Source organism: Equus quagga, chromosome 9 (genome assembly GCF_021613505.1).
Source record: "Equus quagga isolate Etosha38 chromosome 9, UCLA_HA_Equagga_1.0, whole genome shotgun sequence".
Lineage (NCBI taxonomy): Eukaryota > Metazoa > Chordata > Mammalia > Perissodactyla > Equidae > Equus > Equus quagga.
Window position 1 is genome coordinate 19,789,865 of NC_060275.1, and position 12,945 is coordinate 19,802,809.

At 33.5% G+C, this 12,945-nt stretch overlaps 1 protein-coding gene across 3 annotated transcripts in view; it reads right to left on the bottom strand.

Moving 5' to 3' along the window:
• The window catches only part of WDR7 (WD repeat domain 7), a 355,196-nt gene that overhangs the window by 190,021 nt on the left and 152,230 nt on the right, over positions 1-12,945 (bottom strand). For all 3 annotated transcript variants that reach the window (XM_046671781.1, XM_046671782.1, XM_046671779.1), the window contains one exon: positions 6,976-7,089. In XM_046671781.1, the coding sequence (XP_046527737.1) occupies positions 6,976-7,089 (114 nt within the window). The remainder of the gene's footprint in view (positions 1-6,975; positions 7,090-12,945) is intronic.

Genomic DNA, 12,945 nt, shown 5'->3' on the forward strand with positions numbered 1-12,945 from the left:
ATTCAAGGCAATCCTAATCAGAATCTCAATGACATTCTTCATGGAAATAGAACAAAGCATCCTAAAATTCACATGGGGTAACAAAAGACCCCGGATAGCTAAAGCAATCCTGAGAATAAAGAACAAAGCTGGAGGCATCACAATTCCTGACTTCAAAATATACTACAAAGCTATAGGAATCAAAACAGCACAGTACTGATACAAAAACAGACTCACAGATCAATGGAACAGAATTGAAAACCCAGAAATAAACCACGCATCTACAGACAGCTAATATTTGACACAGGAGCTGAGAATATACAATGGGAAAAGGAAAGTTTCTTCAATACTTTTGGGAAAACTGGACAGCCACACACAAAAGAATGAAAGTAGACCACTATCTCATGCCATACACAAAAATTAACTCAAAATGCAGTAAAGATTTGAAGGCAAGATGTGAAACCATAAAACTCCCAGAAGAAAATATAGGCAGTACACTCTTTGACACTGGTCTTAGAAACATCGTTTCAAATGCCACGTCTACTCGGGCAAGGGAAAAAAAGAAAAAGTAAACAAGTGGGACTACATCAGACTAAAGAGCTTCTGCAAGGTAAAGGAAACCATGCACAAAGTGGAAAGACAAAATATTTGCAAATCATATATCCAACAAGGGGTTAATCTCCAAAATATATAAAGAGTTCATACAACTCAACAACAAAAATACAAATAACTCAATCCAAAAATGGGCAGAGGATATGAACATTTTTCCAAAGATATACAGATAGCCAAAAGGCACAAGAAAAGATGTTCAACATCACTAATCACCAGGGAAATGCAAATCAAAACTACAATGAGATATCACCTTATACCTGTTAGAATGTCTATAATTACCAAGACAAAAAATAACAAATGTTGGAGAGGGTGTGAAGAAAAGGGAACCCTCATACACTGCTGGTGGGAATGTAAACTGGTGCAGCCACTACAGAAAACAGTATGGAGATTTCTCAAAAAATTAAAAATAGAAATACCACATGACCCAGCTATCCCACTACTGGGCATTTATCCAAAGAACTTGAAATCAACAATTCAAAGAGACTCATGCACCCCTATGTTCATTGCAGTATTATTCACAACAGCCAAGATGTGGAAGCAACCCAAATGCCCATCAACTGATGAATGGATGAAGATGTGGTGTATATATATATACACATAGATATATATACATACACACACACACAACAGAATACTACTCAGGCATAAAAAAAGACACAATCATCCCATTTGCAACAACATGGATGGACCCTGAGGCTATTACGTTAAGTGAAATAAGCCAGACAAAGAAAGACAAACACCTTATGATTTCGCTCATACGTGGAAGCTAAACAAATACATGAACAAAGAAATCAGATTAGTGGCTACCAGAGGGGAAGGGGGTTTAGGGGTGGGCATAAGGGGTAAAGGGGCACACTTACATAGTGACTGACAAATAATGTACAACTGAAATTTTAAAATGTTATAAACTATTATGACGTCAATAAAAAAAGTATAGAAAGGTAAATTATTTGGAATGACATATTTCACTCAGAAAACTACAAAATCCACACTTTTATTTTCCTTAATAAATTTTCTTAATTTTTCATGAAAACACCATGGTAAATAAACCCACAGCATTAGTAATTTATAATTATCCAAAAACCTTAACATCGTAAACTCCTATTTTGAGTAGCGAACATTCTGAAGTCAAAAACAAGGGTAGTAATAACAATTTAGAATAAATACCTTAAAATTCACATACATCTAGAACTATTATTTAGACTGTTAATTACAAATTAAAGAATGAGAAAGAGAAATGGTGCAACACAGAAGTCTCATTCTAGTTTACTAATTACAAGGCCTCTGGCTTGATGCTTAGAGAGTAATTCTGATCTCGGAATATGGAATGCCCTAAATTTTGTTCTTTGGAACGTATCGGTACTTTAACAGGATGAATTTCCTATCTTTCAGTCAAAACAAACGTATAAACATTTTATGAATACGGCCTTTCGTAAATAGTAAAAGGCACAAATCAATATTAGTCTCAGACTAGTCATCCTTTTCAGTTCTATCTTAATATACTAGAGACGTTGACTTCAGTGTATGAATAGATGTTAAGGTGCCAGTTTTATACTGCTGACTTCAAAAAGCTAGACAGAACAGTAAATATTTCATTTTACATATATGATAAAATAACTGTTTAGTATTGAACACTTATATTTACAGTCTTATATCATAGTAGTCCGAAATAAAGAAGAAATTTTAAAAGAATATTAGAAGAATATGTGATGATTTTTTTTTCTAAAAGAGATAATCTCTTGGGCTACGTTTAGAATAACAAGTTTGCACTCTAAGTAATAAGATAAGATATCCAGTAAACATCAGGTTTATGTCTGATATCATAAGCAAAAAGGGAAATGGTGACATCATTTCACATTTCAAAAGAAAATGAAAATATGCCAACGTTCAATGAGTTTGAGAATGTGAGGCAGTGTGGGGTAGAACTTAAGACTACACATAAGGTTTGGGGTCAGGCAGGACTCATTTTAAGTCCCAGATCTAGAACTTGTTAAGTATATGATCCTATAAAAGTGACCTCTCGGAGCTTGTTTCCTCATCTATATATCCGGAAAAATATTGGTATCCACTTCAAAGAAGTGTTGTAAGGGTCAAGCGTAAAGCACTTGGTACCACAGTCAATTGTCAATGGATATTACTTTCAATTTCTCTTAATCTTTTCTATTTTTCTTTTTTCCATAGCACTTCTCATTTTTTTTACAAATTAAATTTAAATTTTACAAAAAATACAACAAATACAGACAACACACCCATCGGAATCCGTTTAACATTGTTGCTTTTGTTGTGAGCAGTTGAATCTGTCAACTGTGCTGCTGATCTACTATCAAGATGTCTCTTTTTGACAATGTCAGTGACTCTTGACCCTTTATCACTGTTATATGGTCACTTTGTGTCCCTGCTGTATTGAACAAGCGATAGGACATTGCAGGATGACCCTCGAAAGCATACAGAGACTTTTTTAAAGGGATGTATGCAGGTTTATGAATGAAACCCTTCCAAAATTCTTTTTAACTGCAATTGGGGGAGGCTGTTTTAAAATGCAACATTTAGGGATATATAACTTCATCCTCACTCAGAATGCCATCCTTTACCATGATGAAAACTACATAAAGATAATTAACAAAGTTACCTTAAAAAGCCTACCTTAAAAAAATAGATTATGATTTATCTAAAATTTTTTCTATGTAAGTCAGTTTTTAGTGAGATTTACTCCACTAATTATGATCTATTAATATTGTAATTAAGAAAACATTTTTCACAAATATTGATTATATACCTACACACACACTTAATTGCAATACTAAAAATACAAGTATAAATACAAAAGCAAACACACAGGTAGAGTAATATTCATGTTACTCTCAAACTATAAATAATCTAGGAACAATCTTAATGTCACTTTTTTTACTTTAAAGAAAATACTATTATTCTTGTTAAAACAGATTTTAAATATAGTGTTGCAAAACCTGAGGTAATTCCATTAAAAAAGAAAGTAAATTTCCCATGCATACTGTGCAATACTAAAAAATACATCAAATAGGTTTTAATATTTTTTCTACATAAAAACAATATTAATCTTTGAAAATGGCTAATATGACTTTGATATGTAATTTAAAACATTTGGTTAAAGGTAAGGATTTGACGAACCTTAAGATAGAATGCTAAGTAAAACCGAGCGTGTGTGTTGACCAAGGCACACTGGCATTACTTTGTAGAGCCGATCAATAGATATTAGCTTTAAAAAGAAAGATATAGAAAGAAGCTGCAGCATATTTTTAAAATGACAGGGTGAAGGTTTAAACTGTCTCAATCAAGACTCAATTTTTTCTTCTCAGTTTTTCCAGCTGTTCTCTTCCAGTTAAGACTCTTCATTTCAAATAAATTGAATTAGTTCCAATTGATCATAGCCAACACTTACACAGCTTTATCCATGCTTCTTTACTTTTATAAGGCAAAGCCTAACAAAGACTGCTAAGCTCCAAGTCAAATGTCAGCAGACAACATTCATACCTCATTCATTCTCACCCAGAAGAAAATTTCAGAAATGATTATTCTGCCTATAGCAAAAGCACTAAATTATGCTTCCTATTTTAATTGCTATCTCTTGATCAGTTTAATTAATTGAAGAATTAAGTCTCAGACTGCTACAAAAATAAATTAATATAGCTATGCCTATTAGACTACCTACAGCTTCCAAATAAGAATTCATTCAAAAAAACTGGCAAATATCTCTGTCATGATATAATTTCTATTTATTTTATGAGGAGATACTAATAGAGCAATTCCTTTTAAATAATCGAAAAAATCCTTTATTTCTCAAAGTGAATGGCTAGACTGGCCAGATTTCCCTTCCGTAGTACTTGTGCTGTACAACACTGGCTGTCTCAAAATAAGATTATTGTGCTTGAAATAGGTTTCACTCGACGCATCTACCATATTTTTCATAATGCAATTTATATAGGATTCTAGTCAATAAAAAGAAATACGGTTTTCTTCTAAACCCTCACAAAAATCTATACCACATCTTAATCAAGTCACACCATCTAAAGGTAACCTGAACGATCCACAGACTGCAGCATGCTAGTTGCTGTGACAACACGTTAAGGAAGCCTTTTTGAGTTATTTAAATTCTGTGGCTATTGAACATTCTTGCCCATAGTACCCATGGCATGAAATGAATTCATCAACTAATCAAAGCCATTCGTCACCTATGTTTAACTGAACTTCTTACAGATTACAGTTTATGTAGCATTAATTGACTCCCCAAACTAGATTTTCACTTTTAAGCTTCTTGATTTCTTTAACAATAAAATAAAAACAATCATGTGTTATAACACTATGTCATGACTTTGGTAGTGCGTAATTCAAAATTTCTATGTACTGATTTAATAATGCTTACTCGAGTGCTCAAAAATTCAGCTTTTATTCTAGAATACAAATTGAGTAATTTTATTATTGCAAACGCAATTTTTTTCTTCTATGAATTAAACCACTTCTTTTTATAGACTAGAAGGCCTTTAAAATTTACAGAGAATTAAAACATATCTATAACATTACTAAAAGAGAAAACAATGAAAACTGAATAAAGCAAGAACTAGTTAAAAAAAATCTGCAAATGAAATAATTTCCTTTAGTAGCTACTGAAACAAACTCCACAACTGTGAAGTGCTAAATGACCTTCAGAAAAGTTAGAAATTTCTGGAATCATTTATATTTAATTTGGATCTTTTTTCAATCAATGAACTGATACATTAAAAAGAATTAAAAAGTAACGAGTAATAGCCACCACCATGTCATTCTTACTGAAAACTAGATGCTCCCCAACTTAGTCAACTACTTATTTGCAGCAGTGGTACAAGGCTATAGGTTTTTATTTTTATTTATTTATTTATTTTTGAGGAAGATTAGCCCTGGGCTAACTACTGCCAATCCTCCATCTTTTTGGTGAGGAAGACTGGCCCTGAGCTAACATCCATGCCCATCTTCCTCTACTTTATATGTAGGACGCCTACCACAGCATGGCTTTTGCCAAGCAGTGCCATGTCCGCACCTGGGATCCAAACCAGTGAACCCAGGTCCGCCAAGAAGCAGAACGTGCGAACTTAACTGCTGTGCCACCAGGCCAGCCCAAGGCTATAGGTTTTTTTTTTTTTAAGATTTTTCTTTTCCTTTTTCTCCTCATAAGCCCCCCAGTACATAGTTGTATATTCTTAGTTGTGGGTCTTTCTGGTTGTGGCATGTGGGATGCCGCCTCAGTGTGGCTGGATGAGTGGTGCCATGTCCACGCCCAGGATTCAAACTGACAAAAACACTAGGCCACCTGCAGCGGAGCGCGAGAACTTAACCACTCGGCCACGGAGCCGGCCCCAGCTACAGGTTTTTAAATAGAGGCTTTGTAAATTTTCCAGGGAGATCGTTAGGCCCTCTCCACTTCTTCCCAGTGAAAACATCTTAAAGGCATTCAGGCGGTAAGAGTAAAAACCCTGCCACACAGAGCTTTAAAAGAAAAAAACCTCCCTGTAGTTTTTTTTCCCCCTCTTTAATTTTTGTTGGAAATTTTACTGATATTTTCTGGGCATGCTTCTTTTCAAATTATCGATTACTATTAACCCAATATCTGTTGCTTCACAATAATTATAGATTTATATGGTCAGATATTACATATTAACCATCCACTCCAAAAACAAAAGTTTATCATTCTTAATATCAATAAAAATATTATACTGAGTTGTTTTCATCCTCTGTGCACTAAAAGAAACTGAGCTGAATTCATCTGGAGGTCCAGTAACTGAAACTGACTTGTCTCTGAAAAGATTGGCTAAACATATGTGGTGAATGGCTGTCCTAAATTTTACTTTATGCTGGGTTATGTGATAAATAATACAGATAAGAATGTTCAATATCCAAACAATGTAAATTACTTTAAAAAGTAACATTTATTTCTACGGTCTAGGTACAAAGAGGATCTGTAAGTTTCCCTACGTAGCCTATCTTGCATGTATTGCTATTACAACTTTAGTATATTTCAGTTTACCCTATACTTCAAAACTTTTCATAACATAACAGGTAGATTCCTCTGCATATTCCAAGGCTTTAGTAATGATCCTAGCCCCTGAAGTAGAAGGTATTCAGAAAACCAAACACACAGCTAGCAGGTTCATTATTATAGCAACAATGAGCAAACCTAGACCCAAAAAACTGTTCTGCTTCTTTCCACTTGAAGACCAAAAAGGGCACTAAAGAGTCTCATAAAACTAAACACTCCATCAGTACAAGTTTTCATCTTTTCCATCAGCATATTTAGTGCCACTACAAATGACCTGAACGCATTTTCCAATATCGGACAAAGCTCATCCAGATTACGTTAAAGATGTCTCTCCTTACCAGTTGTGATGTCATCATCTACAAGGTCATGCTCTTCCTCCTGCGCTTTGGCTTCTGGCCCCAAAGCATCGGGAGCAGTGCTGACAGTCTGTGTGGCTTCTGCTGACACTCCAGCTAGAACAAATGAGAACCACAAGGTTTAGTTTAGAAAAACTAAACGAAAGGCGGACCAAAACTTACACCTTCTTAATTTACTCATTTGGATACAAATGCAATATATTAAAAAAAAATACAATATATTCACCAAAATTAGAAAGAGGCACAAATTAATGAACAAAAACATTCATGTGTGCTTTATTTCTTTATATGTTTATATTTATAAGGGTACAAACTATACTGAGTTTTAACCAAGATCCAGGAAAAACAGAAAAAGCATTTTTGCCTGATTCCTTTCAATATTTTTGCTACAGTTACTTTAGCTAACTTAGACATAATTACGCTACAAAGAGGGGAGAAACCTAGAAAGTGCAGGACTATTTTAAATGTTTACTCCTCATTAACATTAGTTTGCTTATAATTGAGGGGTTGGGAGGAAGGATGATGACCAAAGAGGGATTTGTGCCCTGGGTCTAGGTAAGAGACCTGAAATGCACTGCCCCAAAAGAGTATAATATCTGTCTACGAAGCAATTAAACATGAGGTCAGATAATTATCACACTGAAAGAACCTAACTGAGAGTAGACAGGTGAACTAGATCAGGGGGGCAAAAGCTTCCATTCTGTAAATCACCTGAGAACTTGCCAGTTCATACAAATGTCTGTTCCCTAGATACCTATCTTCCCAACCTTGATGATACATTTTCCTGTCAATCTGCATCTACTGCATTATTTCTCATTTGGCAATGGATAATAGGGTATCTCAATATTTTTCATATGGTTATCAGCAGGTATTACTCAATCACAGTATACAGAAATCTCACCATTGGAAGTTACTTCAGGAACTGAACCTTCTAATCAGTCTTCTAAACAAGTACTTCAGAACTGCATACATAGAACCCACCAAAATATTTTAAAAACCAAAAGCTACAATATTCAATGACGACTTTTCTTCCGAGGTATGCTGACAAACATTTCCATGTGAAATTCCACCTTGATTCCTCAGGTTTACCAAAATCATCAAGAGAGGAACGATCTTGGTTGTTAACCATTAGAATGATCCAGAACTAGATCTGCCAGTAGGCAGTTCCAAGGCCTAATGATTTAAATTTGGGGATGAGGACATACCATTTTAGTACTACAACTTTGTTCAGGATTGCTCCAACAAAAAAATGAACAATGTCAAATCAATGGTCCCTGATGAATGCAAAATGAGAAAGCCATCCCTTTGTAGTGTCATTTTTGTTGTTGGGTTTTCAAGAAAAAAATTTAAAATAAAGAAGGGCAATTACCAGAAAAATAGTATGAAGTTAATTACTTAAGCATGGCTATCAGTAAAATAATCACAAAGAGGAGGAGATAAGGTAAATGCTACATTCCTAAATAAAGATTTATGGCTTAAATATAAAATCAAAGATTATTTCATATTATTAAATCAAAACAAAAATCTCTGAAATTTCTCAGTCTTATTCCTTAGCCCTTGATAATTTTGAAAATTATCAGAGAAACAGGGAAAAGATATTAAGAAACAGTTTAAATAGTAACAATCATTATTAGTATTTTCCTTTCCTGTAAAATTAAGGGATTCAATGAAAATAAAGCTAGTAATTATGTAGTAACAAGTTTACAAATCCATTTAAATTTATCACATTTAATCAGAGAGGTTAAGTAATTGCTCAACATAACACAGCTACTAAATTCAGGAATCAGTATTGACACATAGGTCTTCTGATTTCAAACTCCAATATCCTTTTAACCAACAAATCCTTCCAGGGACTGAGTTCCTCAGGGCAGGGTAGGAGAATATTACAGCATAACCATGAGAAATAACGAATCACACGACACTGAGTACAAATACTGTCAAGCCCTCCTTGGAGTTCTTGTGCTGTGCCAGGGAACTGGTCAACTGAAGGCATTCACTATTTTGGGAGAGAGCTTAAAGAGCAAACGTGTGTATCTCAAAGTAACTGAGGTTGAAAGACCAAGAAGTAGCTATGCTGAAACTGGTTCTTTGATCAATGTTTTCCAAAACAAAGTAAGGGCTATAAAATCCTTTATCTGTTGGCAGAAAAAGAAAAAAAAAACCCTAAAGACCAATATTTCTCATAAATTCAGTCTCAAAAATGCTTAACAAAATACAAGCAAATAGAATTCAGCAACATATACAAAGAATTATACATCACGACCAAGTAAGCTTTATTCCAGGATGCAAGTCTAGTTCTGTGTTTGAAAATCAATCAACGTAATCCAAAATATTAACAGGGTAAAGAAGAAAAAAAATATAATCATATCAATCATTCCACAAAATTCAACATCAATTCATGATTTAAAAAAAAACCCTTAGAAAAACAGAAATAGAGGAGAACTACTTCAGCTTAATAAAGAGCATCTATTAAATACCCACAGCTAACATTATACTTGATGGTGAAAGACTGAATGTTTTCCTCCTCTGATCAGGAATGAACCAAAGATGTCCACACTTACAACTCTTATTTCATATAGCATTGGAAGATCTAGCCAATGCAATAAAGCAAGAAAAGAAAACATATACAGTTTGGAATGGAGGAGGTAAATTGTTCCTTTTCAAGGATAAAATGATTATCTATATGGAAAATCCAAAAGAATCTAAAAAAAGCTGAACTAATAAATGAGTTCAGCAAGACTGGAGAATATAAGAAAAAAAAACATTTAAAAGATCAATTTTATTTCTATATGCTAGCAATGGACATGTGGATACCTAAATTAAAAAAAAATATTATTAACAATGGTTCAAAAAACAGAAATACTTAACTGTAAATCTAAAAAACACATATACAGGACTTGTATGCTGAAACCTACAAAACACATGAAAAAAATCAAAGATCTAAATAAGGAAATGGTGAGACATACTGCGTTCATGGAATAGAAGATTCAACATAGTAAAGATGCCAATTCTCCATAAATTGATATACAGGGTTAATGCAATTCCTATCAAAATCCCAGCATGATTTTTTGTAGATATAGACAAAATTTTTCTAAAATTATATGGAAAGACAAAAGAACTAGAATAGCCAAAAGAATTTTAGGGGAAAAAAAGAATAAGATAGGAAAAATCAGTCTATCCCATTTCAAGACTGATTATATGGTAAAATTTATTAAAACTATGTGGTTTGGGAATAGAGAACTCAGAAAAAGCAGCACACAAATATGCCCAACTGCTTTTCAACAAAGGTACAAAAGCAATTGAATGGAGCAAAGATAGTCTCTTCAACAAATGTGCTATATAACTAGATATCCACAGACAAAAATATGAACCTAAGGCTCACAGCTTATATAAAAATTAACTCAAAATAGATCATGGACTTAAATGCAGAACATAAAATTATAAAACTTTTAGAAAAAAAAAGTAGGAGAAAATCTCAGATCTAAGGCTAGACCTGATATCAAAAGCACAATCCATAAAAGGGAAAACTGGTAAAATGGACTTCACCAAAATTAAAAACTTTGCTCTGCAAAAGACTCTATTAAGAGAACAAAAAACAAGGTACAGACTGGGATAAAAGATTCAAAAATCACATATCCAACAAGGATCTAGTACTTAAATTATATAAGGAAGTCTCAAAACTCAACAGTAAACAGCCTGGCAATTCCTCAAAAGGTTAAACAGAGTTATTATATGACCCAGCAATTCCACTCCCAGGGAATGAAAACATATGTCCACATAGACTCGTATTTGAATGCTTATAGCAGCATTATTCACAAAAGCCAAAGAGTGTAAACAATCCAAACTGATGAATAAATGTAAAGAACAGCACAATTTATTGATAGATAAGTAAATTGTGATGTACTCATCTTGTGGAATACTAATCAGCACTACAAAGAAAGGAAGTACTAAGCAAAAGAAGCTGGTCGTAAAACACTACTTGTTGTATGATTCCATTTATATGAAATACCCAAAATAGACAAATCCATAGACACAGAAAGGGCGTCTATCATTGCTCAGGGCTGGGAGAACTGGGGGAAATGGAGAGTGATACTATGGGTACAGAATTCCTTTTTGGGGTGATGACAATGTTCTGAAATTGATTGTGGTGATGATTGTACAACTCTGAATATGCTGAAAACTACTGAATTGAACACTTTCAAGGTTGAATTTAATGGAATGTGCATTATTTCTCGATAAAACTGTTAAAAAAAAGTTTGCCCTTCTAACATTCCAGATGAACCACAGCATACACGCTACTTCTGTGTACTCCCCTGGTACCTTTTCTGCAATGTAGCTGAAGAAAAAAGGGAGAAAAAGAGCCACACAGAACATTTATGCAATAAGAAAAAATTTGCCATGAATATTTTCTTCTGTCAGGAAGAAGTAATGTTTCCTTTTTAATTTTTTTAAAAATTAAACTACATTCTTGATTTTGACTGTATGGGTAACTCATTCTGTTAGTCCTCACAGTCAAAATTTCTGGATTCTTTTGCTATCAATCAATGAAAAAAAGATTGATTTGTCTGCTGCAAAATTATATATATTTCATTTTTTTAAAGATCAGTTAAATATCCTAACTTCAGCCAAACTGGGAATTGAGATGGTAACGAAATACCCAAGAATCCTAACCTTTGTTCGAAGATATAAAGACAAAAGATACTGAGAATGGAAAGACCAACTTACTACAAACAACTTTCAAATCCAAATGGTACATATCATTTAAAACTAATTGTAACAATTTGTTTTAAGGAAATGATAGATTTTCCTTATGAACTTCTGAACCATATAGTTACGGTAAAAGATGAGCAAAACCATTATTTAATCCTTTTAAGCATGATAATCATTATCTGAAAAAGGAACAATAACATTTCTTAAAATTTCTAACCATAACTGAGCTATTTCTAATCTACACAGTATTTGGTTACATGTTATATCATCATCTCAGCAGACATTCTATAAAAGGTCAAACTATAGGATAGAAATCAAATCAGTGGTTGCCAGAGGCTAGGAGTGTGCTAAGAAAATTGACTACAAAGCAGCATGAGCAAATTTCTTAGAATAATGAAAATAATCTATATCTTGATTGTGGGAGTGGGTACATGACTATCCAAATTTGTTTAAAACTCATAGAACTGTAAAATTCACTAAAAAGAATATATCTCACTATATATAAATTATACAATAAACCTGACTAAAAAAAAGATTCATAGAAGGTATTACATCACTGTCACAAAAGAGAACTGAGGATTATATCAAAAGACAATGCTATTTTTAATGAAACACAAAGACTAGAAAAAAATTGTTTTATGTTCTTTCTGGTATAAAAACCTAAACTTTTGAAGCATAAAAACCACTTCATCACTATCCACTATCAATAAGAGGATGAACTATTTCTGAGAAATATGAAGAAGAGTCCACTTAGGAAATACTTATATGGAAGTTTCAGTTTCTTACATATTAATAATCAAGATAAAAAATGCTGTCAATTTATTATACGGTGGTACTTAGATTTTCTTATGTACTTAATCTAAGTATATTATTTGTCACACTATGCCATAAAATCTAAGACTTATTTACTTTCTGAGTATTCCCAAAATATTTGGCAGTAATCAACATCTTTCAAAAGTTCAATAAATACATCTTGAAAAGAATTAAATACCTTTAATCCCATGACACAAGTTATGTTATTTAAATATTAGAAAATAATAGTAAGTGGTGCTTTGCTTTGGGGAAAGAGATACAATAAAACGGTTCAATAAAAAGATGATAAAGAGATAAAGAAAGTAAAGAGGGGCCGGCCCCGTGGCCAAGTGGTTAAGTTCACGCGCTCTGCTTCAGTAGCCCAGGGGTTCGCAGGTTCAGATCCTGGGTGTGGACACGGCACTGCTCATCAGGCCATGCTGAGGCAGC